At 41.3% G+C, this 23,445-nt stretch overlaps 2 protein-coding genes across 3 annotated transcripts; both read right to left on the reverse strand.

Annotated features, from left to right (window-relative positions):
* Positions 1 to 9,712: 9,712 nt before the first annotated feature.
* On the reverse strand, positions 9,713 to 17,590 carry LOC128622320 (NEDD4 family-interacting protein 1-like). Of its 2 annotated transcripts, XM_053648738.1 has the most exons (8): positions 17,436 to 17,590; positions 15,136 to 15,223; positions 14,461 to 14,591; positions 12,371 to 12,458; positions 11,441 to 11,565; positions 11,262 to 11,328; positions 10,675 to 10,800; positions 9,713 to 10,591 (listed from the first exon to the last, which is right to left on the reverse strand). In XM_053648738.1, exons 1-7 carry the CDS (start codon positions 17,463 to 17,465, stop codon positions 10,697 to 10,699), a joined length of 633 nt encoding a protein of 210 aa, XP_053504713.1. In that variant the 5' UTR covers positions 17,466 to 17,590; the 3' UTR covers positions 9,713 to 10,591; positions 10,675 to 10,696. The 2 variants fall into 2 exon arrangements, with proteins under 2 accessions (XP_053504713.1, XP_053504712.1); XM_053648737.1 differs by having other exon boundaries at positions 9,713 to 10,800.
* Positions 17,591 to 18,420: 830 nt separating this feature from the next.
* On the reverse strand, positions 18,421 to 23,096 carry endou2 (endonuclease, polyU-specific 2). Its single transcript, XM_053648736.1, has 7 exons — positions 22,936 to 23,096; positions 22,709 to 22,827; positions 21,269 to 21,374; positions 21,024 to 21,145; positions 20,311 to 20,423; positions 20,032 to 20,185; positions 18,421 to 19,167 (listed from the first exon to the last, which is right to left on the reverse strand). The coding sequence occupies exons 2-7, from the start codon at positions 22,808 to 22,810 to the stop codon at positions 18,913 to 18,915; spliced, it is 852 nt and encodes a 283-aa protein (XP_053504711.1). The 5' UTR covers positions 22,811 to 22,827; positions 22,936 to 23,096; the 3' UTR covers positions 18,421 to 18,912.
* Positions 23,097 to 23,445: the final 349 nt, after the last annotated feature.

Here is a 23,445-nt window from a genome sequence, read left to right on the forward strand (position 1 = left end):
GAGAGAGAGGGAGAGAGAGAGGGAGAGAGAGAGAGAGAGAGAGAGAGGGAGAGAGAGAGAGAGAGAGAGAGAGAGAGGGAGAGAGAGAGAGGGAGAGGGAGAGAGAGAGAGAGAGAGAGAGGGAGAGAGAGAGAGAGAGAGAGAGAGAGAGGGAGAGAGAGAGAGGGAGAGGGAGAGAGAGGGAGAGAGAGAGAGGGAGAGAGAGAGAGAGAGAGAGAGGGAGAGAGAGAGGGAGAGAGAGAGGGAGAGAGAGAGGGAGAGAGAGAGAGAGAGGGAGAGAGAGGGAGAGAGAGAGGGAGAGAGATAGAGATAGAGAGGGAGAGAGAGAGAGAGAGAGAGAGAGATGGACAGTCACAGACAGAGGCCTCATTCAAGGATTGAGTTACCTCACTCAAGGGAGGAAGCTGTCCTCTATCTATCCAAAATTCCACATTAGTCATTCACTTTACACCTTGTGGATTGGAAAAGGATGATAATGACAGCCTCTATTTAGTACGGTCCCTTACTTCAACATCTCTCAAACACTTCTGAAAAATCTGCTACAGTTAAACTTACCTTTACCTTTTCTACCTTTACCTTTTCCCGTAATTCTCTGCAGAGCGAAAGCCATGTTGGTTATCATGAATAAGAATTTCCAGCTTCATGTTCAATACAATGACATTATCGAACTCTCAGATCAACTGCTGAACTAGCAACACTGAAACGGAGACAGGAATAGCTTTTTGCGCACAGCTCTAAAATAAAAGGGACAGAGAGGGGTTCTTCACAAAGAACCACCAGCACCTCCATCATCATAGCTTTCCATTCTTCCACATTCCATCCATCCTCACCGGTGCGTGACGACCAAGGCATGACAAAGAGGCACAAAGCAATAACAACACGACTGGTTTCACAGCAGAGAGAAGCCGAGAGAAGCATTTGTCTCCCACTGCAATGAGACCGCTCTGTTCTGTTCTGTAAAACCTTTAAACTTCAGAGAACTTGATGGACCTTGATGGAACATGGAGATTTTGGAGATGCATTAGTAGTTAGCTTAATAGCAAACAGGAATGGTTTAGCCTGTTGGACATGTTTATTGTGTTTCACTTAAGGTTCAAGGCAAACTTCTCAATGTATTATTCTAATACTGATTTCTTTCTCCTCATCTTCCTTAGGTCCTAAAAAGATTTCAGGAGCCCACAAAGGCGCTTTTTTTAAAGTGGATAAAACTGGAAGGACTAGGAGAAACCAAGACAAATATGTATTTATTCCTCTTTCCACCACACGTGTGCTTTTTAGGCTGCAACACTAATACAGTGTGTCTGTGAAAGAGCCATGAGATCTTGTCCGGAGCTGAGACGAGTCCAACGGAAAGGTCTCATTTGAGTGTGGGAAATTGGGAATGTTCTGCATGCCAGATTAGAGGAAATCTCCTTCCCCCTCCAATGAACTGTGTAATTTTTCTCAAGAATGAAACAATGGACTCTGCAAGAGCAAGCTGCAGACCATTTAGAAGAACGTTTGTAAGGAATTACAGCAATATAAAATGTATCTGTCCTTTTGAGGTGCACAGCTTCTTACAATAAGAGGTCTTGCAGCCTGTAATGAGATTAGCCCAAATATCATTACCTCATGTTAATGCCTAATTGTTTAACTGGATGTTTTTTTTTTTTTAATTGTCAATATCCACTACAGGAATGATGTTTTTTTTAAGGATGAAGATCTTCAATATGGCAACCTGAACGTCAGCGAGTCAGCAGAGATGACTGACAACACTGCTGAAGGGGTTAAATCCATTATTCATTCTTTCATTTAAAAAAAAAAAAAAGGCAGGGTAGATGGAAGGAGGGGGAGACAAAGAAGTAGGCACAGCTCAGCCACCTGCCACATTCTCCGACAAGGATCGAGTCAGCGGAAGGAGCCATTTCTGCAGGAAGCCACGCCGGCTCAGGAGACTCTCTTAGTCCTTGTTGTGCCTGCTTCTCTGTCTCGTAAACCCATTACAGGCGTGAGAGCCAGCACGCTTGACTAGAGCGTTTCAAAGCAGGAAGGAGATTCAGCCTTGCCCATTCAGGAGAGGGGGATAAAGAGAGAGAGAAAGCCAGAGAGAGAGAGAGAGAGAGAGAGAGAGAGAGAGAGCGAGAGAGAGAGAGAGAGGGAGAGAGAGAGAGAGAGAGAGAGAGAGAGGGAGAGAGAGAGAGTTGAATGGATTAAATAACAGGCATTACCACCAGCAGCATGCTTCCTTACACCTGACTTCACCGAAAGATAGGAGTCAGAGCTTAGAATGGAAGCCATTCACTGGCAGAGAGAGAGAGAGAAAGAGAAACAGAGGCAGTTAAATGTTAGCAGAAAGCATAGCCAGAATGTTAAAACTGGAAATGGCTTTCATAATCAAAATGGCTTCAGCGTTATGCATTTAACAGTCTATTACTCTGTTCCAAACACATTCTGCACCATTTACGTGCCATTCAGGCGTGCGTTTTGCACGTTGAGGAATTGCATTCATTAAGCTACGCTGAAAGGGAGCAACTACTTTATGATGTGTATCCAGCTGAGGCCCTCACACTCAGACTCGTCAAGAACGTCAATCTCCAGGATCACATCTCAGGGGCCCACTCGCAGTGCCGGCCTAAAGTAAGATACGGAGGCCAAACATCTCAAAAATCAACACAAGCAAAGGGAAGTGGCTGAACTTTCCAAGAATGCTGTAAAAACACACCGCTCTATCCAGATCGAGAGACCCTCTTTTCCTCCGTCTGTTGTCCTCACTACCAGTCGTTCAAACGGAGCGTACACTACACCCCTTTCGAAATCTCAGCATCGCTGACCCATTTACACTGTACCGCTTTACCCGGTTGTGATCAGTTGTTTTGTGGATCGCTGACAGACGAGACTCACACACTACACTACACATCTTTCAACTGGAGAGAAGCGTGGCTGATCCCCAAGTCCTGCTTTCTCAAAAAATAATTGCAAGTGCGCTGTCTTTCATATCGCTATTTTGTTCAGGAAATAAGAGAAAAATGTGGAGGAAGTGTGTATGTGGAGGTGTGAGCAGAGAGGACTGTCTGTTCTGCAAAGAGAACTGGAGGTATAGTGAAAAGAAACATAGCTGGTTTTATACTTTGTGTTTACATTTTGTCCTTGGCCTCCGACACAAATAAATGGGTGATGAACCGGATTCAGGGATCTGCTGCGCATGACAGGACATGAATTTAATTTCCTCTCAGTCTCTCAATGGCCGTCTCTCAGCAGTTATACTCGTCACAGAGGGGTTCACACGACATGATTCATCACTGAGAAAAGCAAACATCCTTGAAAATATCGGAGGCTCTGTGACCTTGAAAATCATGTTGCTGAACTGTTCATACTACACGAGTACACGCTGTGGGAGCTCACGGAGAGTAGCAGTATGAGTAATATGAGTTGGTGAAATCAGGGTTAAAATCACGTAATGTGCACTCAGCTTACCGAAAAACTCATGCTTAAACGCTCCCGTTTGTTGAATCCTTCCATCAGGAGGGGTTGTAGGAAAGACTTGCTATCCTCCCTCCCTACAATTCTTTTCCATAGTACAAGGGAACAATAATAATCCCTCTGCTTCATACTGAGGGCATTGCCAATTAAGGCCCAGTCTTTAGTCAGTGTGCACCCACAACTCGCTAAAAGCTTTAAGAATGTCAAAGGAAACAAAAGACCCAACTCCTGCTAAGACTCTGACCCAGGTGTTTTGCACCCGCACAGGCGGAGCTAAAACCTCTAACTCGTTTCTCTTCTCCACTACTTCATTCCCCTGCTCCGCCTCTAGCACCTGCATCCCTCCGGAGGGGGACGTTCCGGAGAGGAAGCCCTGCAGGTATCTTCCAGATGGTTTGCAAATTGCACCTTCACTGCAATTGCAGCTTCCTCCACAGGATGCCACACCTCATGCTGATAGAAGGAACCGGCGCTGCCTCGCTGTACTTGTTAGCCCACAGTGACAGTCCTACCAGCAGTGCTGAGTTGTGCTGTAGACTGACAGGCCAGTAGGTCCTGGCATGTATCTGTCAATCAATCACTTCTGAGAAATCATACTTACGTGAAAGTACAGATAATGTGTCAGTATCTTACTCAATTAAAAGTGACAGTAGCCAACAAAAATTTACTTAAAAATGCTGCTGCTTTTAAATGTACTCAAGTAATAGAAATGCCAAAGTAAATGTTTTTAACTGATGTTTTCAAAGCAACTACACCTTTTTACCTGGAAACGTTGCTCTACATCTGCTGCTCATATACATGACTAATGCTACGTAGTTTGCTATAGATTTCATCAGCTCGAGTTTGACTTGCCGTCGAGCCGATAACGTTAGCACCTGGAGTTCATGCATTAGCAAAGAAATCAGGCTAAATGAGTTATTATATATAGCCTAACATTAGCACATTAACAGATTCGTGAACCTTGCCTCAACATGTTTTTTCATGCCTTCGAGGACATTAGGTAAGAGTTTTCAGTAAAATTATTCAGGTTCAAAAATACTACACAAGTAACGTATCGTAACAAAGAATTTTTACGGGAGTATTTGCCAGCCCTGTCTGAATCTGCTGTGCATTTAGAAGCAATGAAGATGGAATATTCAAGATGGTCATCTTTCATGGAGTTTTCCCGTTCATATCCATATCTCTGGGTCATGTGCAAAACTCTAGAGCAGTCATTGAAAATTTAAGTCAAAGTGATTATGATTATTCATGCCAACAGACATAACTCATTAGCCAGCAGCTGACATGCTTGTGTAATTGTTCATATAATAGGGTTGTGCCTTCCAATGAGAATATTCTGCCCTTTGCCATGAGCTGTCACTGCGTATTAGACCAACTAGCAAGTCTTTTTTAAAACAGCTTTACAAAGAGCCTGCTAGTGACTGCTGTAAGAGGAGAGATCCTCGGGTTTCGTCAGTAAGGGTTAGGGTTGGGGACGATCCAGTCCCACGTCAGCATGATGCGATTGCGAAGGAAGACGGAAAATAAAACTTCTATATAAGATTCTATATGAAGTTTCAGTTGCTTATAATGTCGATCTCTTGATAGCGGAATTATCGACTGGGTTTCACACGTGGAGATATAGTGCACCACACCACACTATTCATACACACGCATCTATTAGGTCATAGGAGCTATCGATTTCATGTCGCACTTAAAAATAACCTTCAGTGCTAGTTATAGCTGATGCACAGTAGGACACGGTCATTAGGATATTACTTCTACGAAGCTAAACCATATATCTATAAAGTTTATAGCCTAACCTACCATGCATAAATCTTCCTATGTCCTGTTTCTTTACCAGCCACAGCCGGCTGCTGCAGATTCATATTCTAAACATGTCTTGCTTATTAAACGGTGTACTTGATCGTATATAATGTTTGATGCACACCAGCGCCCCGTCCCAACAGTGACAACAGCAGAACGGGAATCCGAGGTGGGAAGAAAAGACGAGCGCGCATGATTGGAATTTGAAGAGAGATCCTGCAGCTGGTACGGACGGTCTGTGGAGGGAGGGGAGTATGAGTCATTGGCCGTCCCAGAGACGTCAGTGGTTCTGTACAACACCTGAGTCTGAAAAACGTTGAGCTTGCATGCGATACAAACTGTAAAGATGAATATTATATACGAGCGATGTACATGCATCCGAGTTACTGATAGCGCAGAAGGTATAAGATCATTCACATAAAACACTGATAAAATGATGTATTTAAGCATGCTTTCATCATATACCAACACTGAGATTCCACAGTAGAGATCCTCAGCAGTATATCTAGTCTTCTGTGCATTAACTGTGCAGACGGCTAATTAAAGGTCACACTATTGATGTGGCAGGATGTAGGCTAGTGTGTGTGTGTGTGTGAGAGAGAGAGAGAGAGAGAGAGAGAGAGAGAGAGAGAGAGAGATCATGCTTGTAAGAACATTTAGCAGGGCTTGCAGCCGGGGACAGAACCTTGGCTCCTCCCACCAAGTACTGCAGCACTGAGTCATTCAGGATCAAGGCAGAGCTAGCCAAGGTTTGCACACGCAAACACATTCCTCCAGCCTAGCACCGACGCTCACACACACACACACACACACACACACACACACTGTACTTAGAGACATGTAATACACAACGGCAAATCATTCATGATGAAAAGCTCTCAGTTCATGCATATGCAAACAGAAGGCCTCACACACACACACACACACACACACACACGACTTCCCATAGCACTACACTGACACATATATAGCTTCTTATTCAGCCCCACTTGCTCATTCATGACTAAACTGGTTCACACACATTGTTATCCATTGCAACCCTTCTTCTCTTGAAAGGAAGGACCAACACACACACACACACACTCAAGAGTGATAAACAAACACTGCCTACGTGTGTGACTTAGAGTGAGATCAGCTGCCAAGGGAGCAGTAGATGTTGCTCTTGCTTTTCCTCAATGAGCAAGTGACGTATCTCTGACCCACACCAAGGAGAGACTCCCTCTCTCCGCTCTATCCCCCCCTCCTCTCTCTTTTCTATAGGGAACAGTGCAGTCCATTCATAGGTTTGGTCAGCCAATCAGGTGAAAGTGGGAGAGCGGGGGTGAGCCGTGACGAATAAGCTACCTGTATTACATCACTGAATTTGGGGGGGGGGGGGGTTGAAGACCAGGTCCTCTCCCCCCCCCCACTTCCCATCTTTCCTTCCCCCCCTCTCTCGCTTTCTCTTTGTCTAGTATGAGTCAGAGGCAGCCTGATTCCCTTGATGCACTGCGGAAACGTAGCATGACGTCTCTCTGCTCTTGCCTGGTGTGTGTGTGTGTGTGTGGTGAGTTCTCAGCAGCCAATCCTGAACCAGACTAACCACCATTCATGATGCTCATCACCCATTCATGAAAAGATGAATGAGAACTGAGATGAGAATCTTTTATTGTTATTATTATTATTCCTTCCTTCTACTCTCTCATATGTGGCAAAAACACATCCGATTCATTCCTCGATACCTAGACCACACGGCTCTGTGTGCAAAAGATGGACTAAAGATGCCGACGAGACTAAACTGAGCGTTAAAAAACAGAACGAGGGACAGAATAAAACGGAAGGTTGAATGAAAGATGAAAGAAAGGAGTGCAAAAGCGCTGGTTTCTGAGTGTCCTCCATCACATCACCATCATCAGCAGCCGCAACAGCATTCTGAGGATGAGTCACCGGGCGCTCGTCACTGGATACGGCCCGCCCTCGCCACGGTAACCATCCAGCCAGAATCCTCCCACCGTTCAACTGACCTTATCAGAAAAGAGTCAGCGTCAAACCCCCCCCCTGAGTACAGACACACGGAAACCTTCAAGGACAGGGGAAGGAAAAAGAGAAGCTGTATGAGTCATACGACTGGAAGTGTCACCCATACTCCCCCCTTCCTCGAGTCAGCCACACACACACACACACACACACACTCAAACTTCTCACCTTCCCCATCCTCACTTCCTTTATCGCACCCATTCAAATGCCAGGATTTTCTTCATATTGACTCACAGGAGTCTGGAGAATTCTTTGGCTTGTGCTGAGAGTGTGTTTCTTTGGGGTTCAGGAGCCGTGGGTGTGTGCGCTGTTAATAAATGTTAAGTGCTTTAACACAGAAAGACAACAGGAAAGGAAGTGACGGCTGCCGATCTCTCAGCTCAAGGAGTCCGAGCTGAAAATCTGTGACGCACTCCACAGTGAAGGAGACTCTGTGAACGGGTGTGAGCCATCACACCTTCACAGGCATTAATAACACTACTCCATGTGATGTGCTTAAGCTTCGGGCTGCTCGAGGGCTGTACTAAAGACACAGTAATCCTGATTCCATCCCTAAATGCATGGCCACTCCGTACCCCATGAGGAATCAGGTCAGACGGGTCCTTTTGCTTGAATGACAGGAAGAGAGAAACGTTATAAACAAGGTCTTGCATAACAGGAAGGAAACAAAGCTCAGATTTAGTCCTCGAGCAGCAGAAATTGGAATAAATCGACAGAACAAAGTGGAATAGACATCCTGTACGTGTTAACGAATATGCTGTAGAATACTGCTGTGTAACGAGCATTACTGTACATTACATAAAAAGGATGAGGGAAATCTCTTAGCAACTGAATACACTCTCTAGTTTTAATACACACAACTAAAGCCCCAGTTAAAATCCTTCTCATGATTACAGAGTACACTTCCAGTCTAAGGTTATTGACCACCTCGAGAGTTTGTGTGTTTTATTAGTTTAATCAGTATTATTACTACAAACCAAGCAGAATTATAACTACAAATAAAGCAATCAAAATCTTTAAGGAACTTATTAACTGGTCACTCTCAGGTCCCAATACTACTTTCATCCTCTTATTAGATCAGATCAGATTAGATTAGATCTAAATTATTCTTTAAAAAAAAAAAAAACATAATTCAGTGATATAATATTTATTGATGCCTTGGTTAGATTTTCAAATTGTAGAGTATTTAAAATGACTTCATGGAATAAAGACAGTGTAGATCAAGCTACATTTCGCTTTTTTTTTTATTCACCCCTCTACAGTGAGCTCTTCATCCTGTTCAGGATGAATCCGGAGACGATCCTGGGAACGCTGAGCGCAAAGGAGGGATACACCCTGGATGGGATAGCAGCATGACATCTCTCTCCCCCCCACACACACACAGGCAATTTACAGTGGTCAGTCCACGTACCGGCATTATTTTGGACAGCAGGAGGAAACCAGAATACCGAGATGAAACCCACAGGGGCAGTACCTGGACCCGAGGACTGAACCCAGGACACAGGAGCGGTGAGGCATTTTACCTGCCTGTTTCTGCCCTATTTAACTTTTAGCTCACTTTAAATGCCAATATTATCTACTTACCTAGATTTGGGAACACTCCAGTTCAACACCAAACTTTAGTGTCTAGAATAAAATGATGTCTAAAATACACTAAACTAAAATAATAATAATAATAATAATAATAATAATAATAGCAGTTTGTTGCCGTCCACAGTACGACTCATCACTACATCACAGACATATAGGACAGAATTCCCAGTTCTCCTGCAGGTATATTTCAGTAGCCCTGATGGCTCCATCACAAATCCGGCTGTGAAAACACACGTTTTGTCTAGTGGTTGCAACAACCAGAGACTTTAATACCAAGCAATGTCTTATTTACAGGCATATACACGTGTGCATCCATCTGCATTCCAAGGCTGTCCACAAAACTGGTTGGGAAAACAAAGAGTACAAAAGAGAGCCACTTCCTGCTCCATGGATGATACCCTCAGCAACAAGAGCAGACAAGTCACAGCACAACAAAAAAGGGAAGAGGGGGGAAAAAAACACGCATAATTAAACCACAAGAGATGAAACAGACCCCTAGCATGGCTGGGTCCTGAATGGGGGTGTATTCACCTAATCAAAGGAGGACTCGATTACCCAGGAAAGAATAATCGCACGGAACGAGACGGCTGGGGCTCCTCCGACTGCAAAGCCAGGACCTACAGGGTTCGCTTCAGTGCAGACAAAAATGGACTTGCACTCGCCGACTTTAAGGTGCGTTAGTTCATCTTATCATATTTATAAGAAAAAATAAATAAATAAATAAATAAAAAGGAACAGAAGGCCATACATGTCCTGTAAAACAGGGGCATTACTGAAAATGAGCTTTGAAGAGGTTTATTTATTTCATTATTTGATGAATGACAACATGGGCAAAACATAAAGGGATAAATATTTATTTCAGGCTATAGTTTAATTCCACATGGCGTGCGTGACGTACAAAACACTCCATAATTGCACTCCGACTTTTACTTTATGGGACTTCCCATGTTTAAAATAAATACAGACAATAAAAGCATACTGCCTGACCACATCACATGTAACGACTCTAATAAAAAATATTTTCAAAAGGGAGAGAGAGAAATTTTTATTTCATGTCATGTAGAGAGAGAGAGAGAGGGAGAGAGGGAGAGAGAGAGGGAGGGAGAGAGAGAGAGAGAGAGAGAGAGAGAGGGAGAGAGAGAGAGAGAGAGAGAGAGAGAGAGAGAGAGAAAGTGAAAAGTGCTGCTTTAAATTCAATTCCCCCAACACTGCCATTCACAGAAAGGTAAAGATATTTGTGAATGGTGACCAACAGCTACTGGCTGCTTCTATGTCCAACGTCATTACAAGGGGGAAAAAAAAAAAGAGGAAAAAAACTAAAGAAAAATAACAAGACTGCCCCCTATGGGTACCACTGCATGCCGTTACTACATAGCGGATTATCACATGGCATTCATTTACAAATCCAAGAATGCAAAAAGCGCTTATCCTTAAATCACTAATGATTTCTGCAGTTACAGAGACATCAGCATCCACAAGTTTACATCTACAAACATAGAAAGTGTATCACGCCATCCATCAAGCGGCGTTTATCAAAACAGGAGGAAAAAAACTATAATAATAGATCACTCCTCATCCATCGTTCTGAAAGCAACACCTGAATTTCTTTCAGTATATTATACACGGAGCGCGTTTCAATTTTCTTTTTTCTTTAAACGTGAGGTGATCCCTCGGCTCCGTGGAGGCCAGAAATTCTGTATCGGTTTCCAACAAGCTGCTGCAGGAGGACGAAAATCAGAATCATCATGAACAATGAACTTACACGCTTTAGTATTTACAATTAAACATGATTACACGTACAGAAGCTTAAGAACATGAAGCTTTAATAGATGAAGAGGACTCTGGTTCTTGGGAGAGTGGAGAAAGAGTCGGCCATTTTGCGGATCTTGGCGTAGTTGATGAAGCCTCGGAGGAAGAGCAGAAAACCTGGAACACGCGAGAACTTGTTACGGCACCTGTACTACACACTCGGGTCCGCTTCACGCCGCCCGGATCACAGCACCCCGAAGCCCGTTATGTTCCTATTACAGCACGTCCCATCGTCTTTCACTCGTCTGATACCACAACCACCCGCCAGCGATTACTTTTATTTCTTTATTTGTTCTTAAGTTACAGCTTCAGATCCTGAAAACATCACCCTAAGAACGTTTTCACACATGTGTAGTGCTTTTATTTGGAGAGAGTCTGCCATACACGTCCATAACGCGAATGAACTGTTACTATGGAAACGATAACGTGTTAGAATGAGTGCGTTAGTAATAAACCTCAGAGCCGGTACTACTGTCAGAGCTGCTGTTATAGCAGCATATACACAAAAGGAAAGCATGTATGAAATTCATTTATTGCGCACGTCAAACAACAAAAGATGAGAAGATTAGCGTACTCACCGAGCACCAGGAACACCCACCACAGCCAATACTGCCCATCAAAATAGCCAGGGAAATAGGTCGAAAACTGAAGATACACAAACCACAAAACAGGTTTTTGAAGGACAGACATCAGAGTAAATGTTGAAAAGATATGATGAAGAGGAGGATGATGAAGATATATTCGCAGGAAGACATACTCTCACGATCAGGATCCACTTAATAAGGGACAAGCCGAAGCCGGAGATGGCGCCATAACGACCCGCCGCCGAGGTGGTCAGGCAGAAAGACAGGAAGAAACCGATCCAGTTGAAGAGGAATGCCACTGAGAGGGGGGAAAGAAAGAAAAAAAAAATCAGACCTAAATCACCTCCACAACTCATAAAACATTCCAAAAATATCATGTGATGTTAGTGCACTTCACGTTTATATCGCAAGTTTATATCATACGTGCTGAAGAGCTGAACATCTCAGACAATAAGAGCCACGGCCTCGAGGCTATACGTTTTCACAGCAGGTACCGAGTACAACAAAGTACAAGTGAGTGGAGATCAGGTTTATGTTAATTACACGGAGATGAATCACGTTGGCATCATCTCAAACGCCATTAGCTATTTTTCTTCCCCAGCTGCAGTCTCGCTTATTTCATTGCTGTTTGGTTTTAAGACAGCGATCCAGTTCACGTCGGTGTCAAATGAAACTTCGCATAATGTGAATGGTATTCGAGTCAGTGTTCTCCTTTCTAGCTAGGTATTCTTCATTTCTAATGCCATTTTGTTGAGTACAACAGAGTTATTAATCATTAACTCACCAGCCAGCCCAATTCTAAATCCGTCTCGAGCGGCATAATAAATACGCTTTATTCCTTTTATATAACAATAACTTGCCAATGAGGATATATTTTCTGTTTATTAAAGAACAGCATGATGTGGATGTCTGAAATGTTCATTTGTCATTCATTCCTCTTCAGTAACAGCTCGAGGGTTAGTGTTAGGTCCTGGTCAGAGTCACGCCGGATCCAGAGTCTAATCCCAGGAACGCTGGGCGCGAGGCGGCACGATTCACCCCGGACGCGACGCCAGTCTTTAAGCCGTGTGGGTAAAGAGCACCGACGTTCACAGAACACTTACTAAAGAAAGTCAGCATGAAAATGCCGTCGTTGCCGATTCGCAGCTGGTCCGCATCCTCAAAATCATCTCTGGCCACAAAGTCCTCATCCTGCAAAAAGCATTAGAAATTAGAGATGGTGGGATAAAAAAATTTTAAATTTAGACGAATTAAAAAAATCTCTGTCCATCTTTTCCCACACAAAAACAGAAAGTCAACATGGCAGTAACGCAGGTGTCAGATCTCTCCTGATGGCCTGGGCCTGTTTACTCCACACAGAACACAAACACTCTAGTTGTGTTTAATAAAAAGGCAATTCAGAAGGGAGAGAAAAAAAAACTCCAAATATCAAAAGAAAGACTTTGTAAGAAGAACCCCGTCATTTATATGTCACTTAAATCTAAGAGGATGTGTACCAGATTTACTTCCAAAAGGGAATAAAGTCTAAGTGATCGGACTGTGGCATGGATGCTGATCTCCTGAGATTTTCACACACACACACACACACACACACACGTCCCGAGTTTACACACAGAATGGTGCGAAAAACAAAAACCACTCAGCGAGCGTCAGTTCTGCGGACGGAAACGCCGTGTTGAGAGAGGATCAGAGGATAACGACTAGCGCCAACTCAAATAATCACTCTGTACAACCACGGTGAGAAGAAAAGCATCTCATCTCCATCTCATTTCACATCAAACCTTGACATGGAGGGACAACAACAGCAGAAGACCACATCGGGTTCCTCTCCCATCAGACAGGAACCGGAATCTGAGTGGACAGTGGAGACCGACTCACCAGACTGGACAAATGGAGACTGGATAAAGATCCAACAGAACTGATGCTCAGACCCTGAAAATCACAGGAGATCAGCAGATTCTGAAATACTCGAACCAACAACCGTGTCACTGTCAAAGCCACGGAGATCACCTAGACTCTGCCACATGATTGGCTGATTGGATAACTGCATGAATGAGCAGGTGTACCTGTAGAAGACAGAAACCTGAACATTAACCTGCTTTATTTAGAGAAGGTTTTACGTAGCAACATGCTGTTACAGTGGGTTCCAATGCTGGTGTAGAAGGTGTAAGAGAAATTTTGGACTATAAAAGCCCTCCAAGACGGGCACCACGGGTACAGCTCAACACACCAACACTGTTACTGTACCTCCAGTGCTCGAGTTACATCATCAAACGTGTCCAGACGTTCCCTGTGCTGCGCGAGAGCAATGTGTGGCAAAGAAACAACAAGAACTGTGAGCAAATGAGGGAAGAAGGAAAAAATAAGAAGAAGAAGAAGATAGTCATGGGAAGAAAAAAACAAACAAAAAAAACTGTTTGCTGAAACAGGCAAAGCTACATGTCAGGGTCGGGGGTGGACTATACGGCGAAAAATATCACGCATTATCTACCGATGGTATTTCTATGACGCATCTATGAGCCGCATCACAATATTCCAGTTAAGTTGCTAAGAAACACCAAGCCAAAGAGTCGTGCTGGAATATTAAATAACTGAACAACTGAGTTTGATATTTTTATCTACAAAAATGAAATTAACACTGAAAAGGGAGAACAAATAAATTTACATCAACTCTGCTGCCTCCAATCAGTTTCTAATGGGTTTTTTCCATTAAAGAAGTAGAACTCAACTCTAATAAGGTCCTTGAAACATGCATCAAACAGGAAGGAAGCTATAATAATAATAATAATAATAATAATAATAATAATAATAATCTTTTATATATACCAACTTTAAAATTAACTTCTCAGGGTGCTTTATATAAAAAAACACAATGTATTAATACAAATTTAAAAGTGCGTATGAGCTTATTCAGCAATCAAGTAAAGCTGTTGAAGGAAAACTATCAGACGTTTGACGCTGATGAGAAACGAATCCTACAAACGCTCGACCGCTCACCCGTCAGGGGTCGCATTAACGAGGATCTCACACGGACGCACGGAAACGTTACGCCAGCACCACCTAGTACTGACAGGTCGTGTATCGTGGTTTTGATGACGTTACGGCGTCATATCACCCAGCTGTAGGGGGTGAGGGGGTGAGAGGGGTGTGGTGGGTGGGGGGATGTTTTGGAGCAGAGATGTGTGATACTCACTCGTCCTGCCACCAGAGGAACAAAAGTTTCCGCCTTGCTTCTCTCAGCCTCATCGTACGACGGCAGCGACGTGGCTACGTTATAAGATGGAGGTTTGGGGAATGCAGAGTCTTCTTTGTAATCAAAATACGCTTCAAAAAAAAAAAAAGTAAAAGAAGAAAAGAGACTTTGAAAGAACAGCCTATAATCACTAACCATATTTATGACTGGTGAAATGAACAAAGTACAATATTTTGTTAATAAGTTTCCTTTATTAAATAGATACGGGTTACAGCTCATGTACAGCGAGGTCCAGATCTCTGAAACTGCGGATTGTTTTTCATTTAAAACTGGAAATAAAAAGGTTCGGGATTTTGAAAAATTTAAAACAACGAACGGAAACGTTCAATAATATTCAACACAGCAGAAGCAGGACGAGCCGAATACTATGAAATTCAAACTTTTACATAAATAAGTCCATGATTCTACTTTTCACTCAAGTTGTTGTTGTTGATAATTAAATCTGTAATGAAAATGTTTGTATTAAATTAGAAAATAATGCAAAACAAAAATATTTCCAGTTGAAAATGCCTGTCAGACTTTTAGACTTCACTGTACGTCATGAATTTAGAAACTAAAAACTTTTTAAACTAAAATCTGTATCGTTAAAAGAATTCCATGTAAATGATTCCGTACCTGCATTGTCTGCTGCAATGCTGCTGTAAGGGGGCGGAGCATCAGAGCTCACCTGAGGCCCCTCCTCTGCTTCCTCCTCACTGGGTAACTGACGAGACAGAAACAGACTCACGTTGGTCCTCGGATCATTCGGGCTTCCTAAAATCTCATCTTTTGGATTTTTATTTATTTTTTATATCTTGATTTTAATTTATTGTGTGAGGTTTGTTCACTACAAACAAATGAACAGAATATGAGTGATCAAGTGCAAAAGTTTGAACGTCCAGAGGATGAAGAAGTATATAAATTACATTTATAGTAACACATTTAGTGTTTAAGCTTTCTTTGTTATAAGTAATAAATAATAAAATATGTAGAGAGGTGTAAACTTCAGGCTTCCAGGTGATGCCAGGGTTTCTCCTCGGGTTACATCAGTCTGCGCTGGTACCCATGTTTACAAATCAGTTTAAAATCAATTTCCTTATTCAGTATTAATCAGTTATAATTGTTAATTGATTTATGCTTGCTTCCTCAATTAATTTCAAAATTTGTTCAAAACGGTCTGATTGTTACACCCCAGAAACAGTCTATAAAAAGAATATCACCTGTTCATACATCCCTTATTAAATGTGATATAAACATTCCCTAATAACTCTCATGTCCACTGCTTGCTTTTCCTCTTTTGCATCTGGGCTGTTTTTTTCTAGATATTTCTGTTATATCTTGGTCAGATATAATTATTATTTGTAAATAACTTGTTCTTTTCCTGTAGACTTCATTTACACAATGCTCTCTAAACGAGACTGCACTCAATCAACTGTGGAGTCTGTACTGAATTTTATGATATAAACTCCAACACTGACACTGTAAAAGAGTCACGAGAGAAAATAAGAGACTTAAAGCCAACGGAATAATATTAAGTGTAATATAAAGGCCATGGAAAAAAGCCAGTCTACTGCGACAGTCTTTCAGCCTCGTGTCACAATCATGTGACTTCCTACTGTTCCATGACACACACACACTTCAGTTGTCAGCCTAGTCAATCAGATAGAAAATGTAATACAGCAATCAGAGGGGGTTTCCCAAAAATGTCATGAATCGACATAAAACAACCCACAATACTGAATGTGTGACAAATCTTTATAGTTTTCGATATTATTTACAGTTTAAAAGCTAAAAGAAAAACATTAAGTTAGTTCTTTTATTTTTCAATATAGTAAAATACATTATTTGTAAGTGCAAGCTCTTAAAAATTAAGCTGTTTTCTTATTTGGAAAGTTATTAAACAATAAGGCAAATTTTAATCCACTCTAGAAAATAAGGCACCATTTTGCTGTTTGTTTTTTAATGTGATTATTTATTTATTTGTTTTGTTTTTCCCAGTTGTTTGTATTGTATTACACTATTCCCTGATTCCACAATGCAGTGAGTGATGGATGCTGGAGTTAAATGTAATCTGCTAATAAAGCTACTTTTAATACTAATAATACTACTCCTACTACTAATAATAATACAGAAACTTATCATTTCAGCTTGCTAATAAAATGATGTTTGTGGCTCTTTTCCGCCCCCTAGTGGAATAACAGAGCACTTTTCCCCCCTCCCAAATCATACAATTGAGTTCCGGTCCACAAAATGAATTTTATTTAGAACTTGTATTGGGCCAGACCAGAACCTTTACCGAACCGGTCCCGTCCTGTCCCACAGGCTGTGTTTAAAACCCCGGGTTTGTGGGTTTGTATGTGTAATTGATTATAATACGCTAAACAGCGCCATCTACAGGCGGGAGAACTGAACTGCTGGAGCTTTTAAGGTGGAACGGAAAATCCGAATAAAAAAAGCCAACTCCAGTCTCGGATAATGAGCGGTGTACTACAAACACACAATATACACAGTGAATATGTAGCAGGTTAACGTAATATATATGGGGTGTGTTCGTTTGTTTATTTATTTATTTATTTATTTATTTAAAGGTAAAAATCTGGGCTGAAGTGTGTTTTTTGCCGTAAACATTAGCGTTAGTCTTTAGTCAAATGTTTAAACGGCCATCATGCAAACCATGTAAAAACAATGAGATTTAAGGTGGCACGGAGCCTCACCAGCGTCTCATGGAAACACTCACGTCACTGTGTCACTGTCCCGGGGGAAACGTTTTTATTAAACCTACGTCCAAAACAGCAAGCTAGAATACTAAATACTACACCAAAACATGACTTTTCCACGATGGTGGACATTTCTACTACACAGGTTAGTACATTAGTGTGGTATTTTGGACGAATTAGAATGCTAAGCTATCCGGAGAGACAGTGACGTTGACTCACCTGCTGATATCTCCCGCTTGGTTCCACCATCCTCAGAAATCTCGAGAAGATCCAGAGGAATGTTGAACACTGAGCAATTTAACCAACAAAGTGCTGTGTGGAAATTATGTAAGTTTGTGTTTCTTGCCCACGTCTGCCCCTTGGCCTGTTTTCATTTCCGGTGATGTCAGAGGAACACCGGCGCCACCCATAGGTCATGTTAGTGCATTACAGGTCTTAATCGCTGCCTGATCTGCGCATGCGCACAATGTCTGTTATCGTGAGCAGTATGGATCGTAGTGTTCAAAACTTCCTCCACTTTGCTTTGCCCTGGAGAACCGCATGTCCTTTATGTTTAGGTGTTTTTCCTGCTCTATCACACCCACTTCAATTCAGGAAGGGCTGTTAATTAGCTGATTAGTTGAATCAGGTGTTTCAGGAGTGATGAGAACACTAAGGAGGGTCTCCAGGACCAGGGTTGTGAATCTGTTCTGTAGTGGGTGCATGCTCTCCAATCTTTTTAATTATAACAAATCACAATTACTAATTAATCTCTCCAAACAAATGATTTTCTACCTGATCTATAATCGTAATTTTAGTTGAATAACCAAGATAATTGATATAAAAATGAGAAACAATTAAACTTCCTTTCAGTAGGCCTAGGAGTTTAATATGTAAATATATTACAGCTGTAGCAGAACTCGTAAGGTAGATGTAGATTTATTTCCCAAAGGCTAAATGTTTGAGCTGTAATACAGTAAAACACAGGATTGTTGGTGCTATAGGTTAATAAAAGTGATTAGTTCAACAATACCTGTATTATGTTAATAAACATTTAAAACCCAAATCATGGTTTATTCTTACAGACTGATTACAGACTGAAAATCCTGTTTAGTTGCACAGCAGTAGTCTTACATCAATCTGTGGCACAGACGTGATTTGGGACTCGTAACACCGGGATGTTGATGTCCTCAAACTGATCATAAAGATTCCGGAGAATGCACAGAAGACCTCAGTGTGAGGGTAAAATGTAGTTTTGAATTCACATTATAAAATGATGTTTTAAACATTTGACAGAATCTAATCACCGTCCATAGACGAGTCTCAAGTTGATGAATTTCCTGTTCTTTCACGTGTCAAAATAACTTATATTCTACATATATATATATATATATATATATATATTCTACAGTAGTTGCAGTCAATATTAATTAGTTTGAAAAAATGCTAAAGTATTCTGTTAACTCTGTTAAAGTCTAATCTTTCAGCTCAGTCGAATTGTTCCCAGTCAATAGTAAAGTCCATGTGAATAAAATAGGGATGAATGAGTGAGTGATGTACTAAATAATTAATAACATGATGAGATGACATATCTAGAACAATAAAAAGCAGGAATATAAATAATTCTGCAATGTTTCTTGTTTTATTTTCATTGCAGATTAAAATATAAAAGCAGAGGTCATAACCCATAGCTATAAACCCCTGAGGCCCTTCCTGCTCACTGTACATCCTGGTATCTGATGAGGACAGGGTAAGTTGTTCCTATGTGCTTCTGGTTGTAGTGATGGCACACAATCTCCACGTCGTAAAGACTGAAAGACACTTTGACGCGCTCGTTAGGAGAGGTGATGAAACACAGGGTGTACAGGGCGAACTCAAACTCCGGGCTCACACCAATGAAGATGCTCCCTTTGGGCTTGATCCCGTTCTTCCAGCTAAACTGAAGAGCTAAGAGGTGCTTGTTCTCGTCAGGCTGTGGAGCACATTGGATACGAAACATTAGAGTGTTAATCACTGTACAGAACCACTGCATCACCATTCACTTTTTTTATTGATTAAATTAGTACAACACAACTCACGCAAGAAATAAAACACAAACATTATCCACAACACGGTGGTGTGATCCATTACCACTCTGAATTTGATCACTTTCCTATAACAGCACTTCCTGAAGTGTTTTATTTCTTCTTATTCCACAGCAACTTGCCCGCGAGTACAATCTTAAATTCATTAATGAACTCCACGTCGCACATTTTAACTGTTTATATCTACGTTTAATGTTGTGGAACATCGGTGAAATCATCTAGTTCCACTTCTCACGTTATAGCAGCTACAAACATTCGTTCTCTCACCAGTCTACTCTTAATCTCCCTCTTGAAGTTAACAAGGCAAAAAAATGCGGCTTGTCGTGTTACCGAGAAACTGCACGGGAGCGTAAACTCCTCTGTCCTGAAGAGTCGGAAAACTTCAAGTTACAAAGCGCTGACACTGGAGACTCCTTCCATAAATAAACGTCTCCTAACAGAACACGTCATGATATATATGAGTGATTTTACAGTTTCCTTTATTAAACACAACACGTCCCTGTGAATGAACTGTTACTACAAACAATAAGGATATTAGAACGAGTGCATTAATATAAATCTGTGATTGGAATTACAGTCGATATTACTGTCAGAGCTGCTGTTAGAGAAAATCAATCAACCCCTCCTGACCAATCAAACCGATTTTAAACAGATTCCGTATACTTACTTTAGTTTCTTTTAGCATTTGATTAAGGGAAGTGCTTTTAGATGTATTATTCCATCAAACACTCTTTACAATATCAGAAACGTACTTCTGGGGAATTCGCTTCCACGCTGTAGCCTTTGTAGTCGATGTGGCCGAGCTTCTCCTGCAGGTACAACTGAATCCAGTTGTGGAACCCGATAACAGTATGCCCACCTCTAGTTTCACCTACGAAGACATGCTCGAACCCTGACGAGTCTGGTCTTGGAGAGAAAGGAATAAATAGGAAGAAAGAAATACACTTTAATTACAGTAGATCCTATTACTGGAGTTCTCAGACTGCAGTTCCACAGAACTACACAGTGGATGTAAAGGTATTGCTCAGTACTTGCTGGATCCTCTCCTGGCGTACAGCTCGAACCAGATGCGGTGCAGCTGCTCTTTAAACGCTGAAGTGTCGAGTGGAGAGAGATTCTTCTCTACAAGATACTTATGGACAATCTGAGGAAAAATGACAAAACAAGTCGCGGATTTTGAGGTTAGAAAACAAAGGTCGTGTTTGCTGTAGTCCAGATCTGAGTAAGACTATTACATGGCTCTAACCAATATAACGTTTCTACTCCACATTTCTGTCAACACAATCAGTGAATTGTTGATTGAATTTTATTAATAAGATATGAACTATGGACCAGAGAGCTACGGTACTGACAGGAAAGCAGATAATCTGAGGAGTGAAGGATATCTGAATTATATTTCAAAGCATATTTAATTCATATGGCTCTGCTTAAAGATTTCTAAAACAGCCGACTTTTTAAACATTAATCATACAGTAGCACATCAAAATCCAAGAAAACTATACATTTGTACATTCTTTTTGTTTTTTGCAGTTTCCCTAAACAAATATTTTCCTGCTTGCATTTGTGCTGATTTCAATTCTTCATACAGTGATGCACTGGAAACCGAGATGTGTTTCACAGCTGTAATTCTTTCATTCCTTTCATACCTTTCCATCCCTGTAACGTTTTACTTGTGCTTTTCCTCTAACAGTTGAATGATGAACTAGTTTTCTGCTTCAGTCAGTAACGTTAGCTCAGGTGTTACCTTCATTACAGGAGTCTTCATTATGGAGTCCAGAAACCTGTGATTCTCCACCTCCTCCTCCGGGGTCACGACCTCTGGTACACCAGTATCACTCTCATAATTATCAAGAAGTGAAATAAAAGCTGAAAAACAGCAGCAAGACCTGAATATCTGAACAAAACCCTATTACTATTAATAAAACTATTACTATTAGGAAACTTCCCCTTTAGTCTAGGTGTTATTATTCACTTTTTCCAATTTCTTACCCAAGAACGTTTCTTTTTTAAAAATGCTTTCATCCACATACGTGAACAAAGGAGATCCAGCTGCTTCCTGCCCATCGTTGAGGTTTGACAGATTAGCTGCTTTACTCTGCAGGAGACAATACATTTTTAAAAGTCCTCAGATATCCTGTACGTGGAATGAACTTTATTTATGACATAATATATACTGTTATATAAGAAATAACACACTCCAGAGCATGCATTTTAACAGTTTATAGTTAGATTTAATGTTCTGGAATGTCTTAGAGATGAGTTAGTTCCTGTTCTCACTTACATTATAGCAGCTATAAACATTCTCTCTCTCACTCGCTCGCTCTCTCGCTCTCCCTCTCAAAAAACCCCACAGCGTTTTATTTTACAGAGAAACCAGAACGCGTGAACTTCTCTGTCCTGAGCACTTTGCAAAGCACCATCACTGTTATAAATCCCTGGCACTGGAGACTCCTTCCATAAACGTTAAATAAACATCTCCTAACAAAAAAGTTTTTATCTGTATATGAGCTGTTATTATAGAAACGATAGAACAAGCGCATTAATATAAGAAAGTTGTTCATCTTACAGCCAGAACTGTAACTGTACCGTCCAAGCCGTGCTGTTGTACAGAAATAATTCACACCTTCTGACCAATCAGATTTGAGAATTTAGCTACGCTGTAGTATAAAGCATAATATATCATACAGCTATTTCTGCTCTGTGTCAGATCATCTCGTTTCTTACCTCCAGTTAGGACTAATGGCGTCTGCGAGAGCCGGATGAGCGATTAGACGATAGCACTAACAAGAACTGTTGTTATTTTCTTCTCTAAATACCTGCAGAGAAACGACGGGCACGTCCGTCGCTAAACAGGCCACAGTTAAATGATCTCAGTGTCAGTAAATATAAAATCAGGTGAATAAACAGGAAAACTAGCAGATTCTACAACACATATAAGGTCTACAGGTAAAGCAGTATTTTCACCTCGTCTCTATCCACCTCATGATCTATATAAACAATGACCTCTGACAAGAAGAGAAGAACAGAAACGTCCTGATCACGGAGCTGTGAGGGCCTTCATGGGGGTTTCTGTGAATCGTATTTTTGTAGAATACTTTCATGAACTCTTCAAAGTGGGACGATTTCTCCGGTGTTGGAAAGAAGGATGAAACGTTCTCTCGTTGAACCCTTGACTGTTAAAGTTTTTCTGATATAACAGTTATAGTTATGAATGTATGTTTACATATTTTATCTGTTTATGGACAGAAACCAGCAGCTGCCCTAAGACGTCCATTATTATAACGTTTCAAGTCAACTTTTCTTTTCTATATCTGTCAGTACATAATAATTAAACACACCTACACTAGAGATAAAACACAGACGTTCTCTTTTAACTTCAGGCTGCAGTCTTGGGGAGATTGTTATTATTATTATTATTATTATTATTACTTGCAGAGATATGCGGTAGTCTGTCCCAGGTCTCAGGCGATTGATATCGTTGTCCCACACTTCCTGCACTACAGCTCTCAGGTCTGGGTCATGTTCAGTCATGGTGTATCCAAACAGGGCTGTGTACACATAGGCTCAGGTTCACTTACCTCACTACAGATTTTATGTCAACTTTAGAAACATTTGCATTGAAATTCACATCAACAGTCTAGAGAAACTAAACCCACCTCGACACACAGTTTAGACCGGCTGTAAATCCCACAGTGATCGGTGTGTGTTCAGTACCGTTCTGAGTGTGTAGCGTGGACAGGACAGAAGGGGATGTATATCATACTACAGCACGAGGCAGAGCGAGAGAGAGAGAGAGAGAGAGAGAGAGAGAGAGAGAGAGAGAGAGAGAGAGAGAGAACTCATTGGAGGGAGGGAGCACATGTCAGCAACTCTTGCCAAAAGGATTAGAAGCGGCTTGTGGTGCTTTTGAATGTCCCACTACAATGAGGACTGAGGGTCTTTGTACCCATTTTTGTTTGTGTGTATTGTGTATTAAATTTTAGCGAATTATTTCTTTACCAAGTCCCCGAGAACAGCTTCAAAAGCTTGCCGAGGCTTGAGAAAAGACGAGTGTGAGAACCTGAGGGTGACTAACCTGATGATTGACATAATTATAAAATAAAGCAGACATCACTGTATAACTGTAAAGGTTTCTAAGCAATAAATAGTGGATTGGCTATTTATTA

The sequence above is a fragment of the Ictalurus furcatus genome, chromosome 18 (genome assembly GCF_023375685.1).
Source record: "Ictalurus furcatus strain D&B chromosome 18, Billie_1.0, whole genome shotgun sequence".
In the NCBI taxonomy this organism is placed as follows: Eukaryota; Metazoa; Chordata; class Actinopteri; order Siluriformes; family Ictaluridae; genus Ictalurus; species Ictalurus furcatus.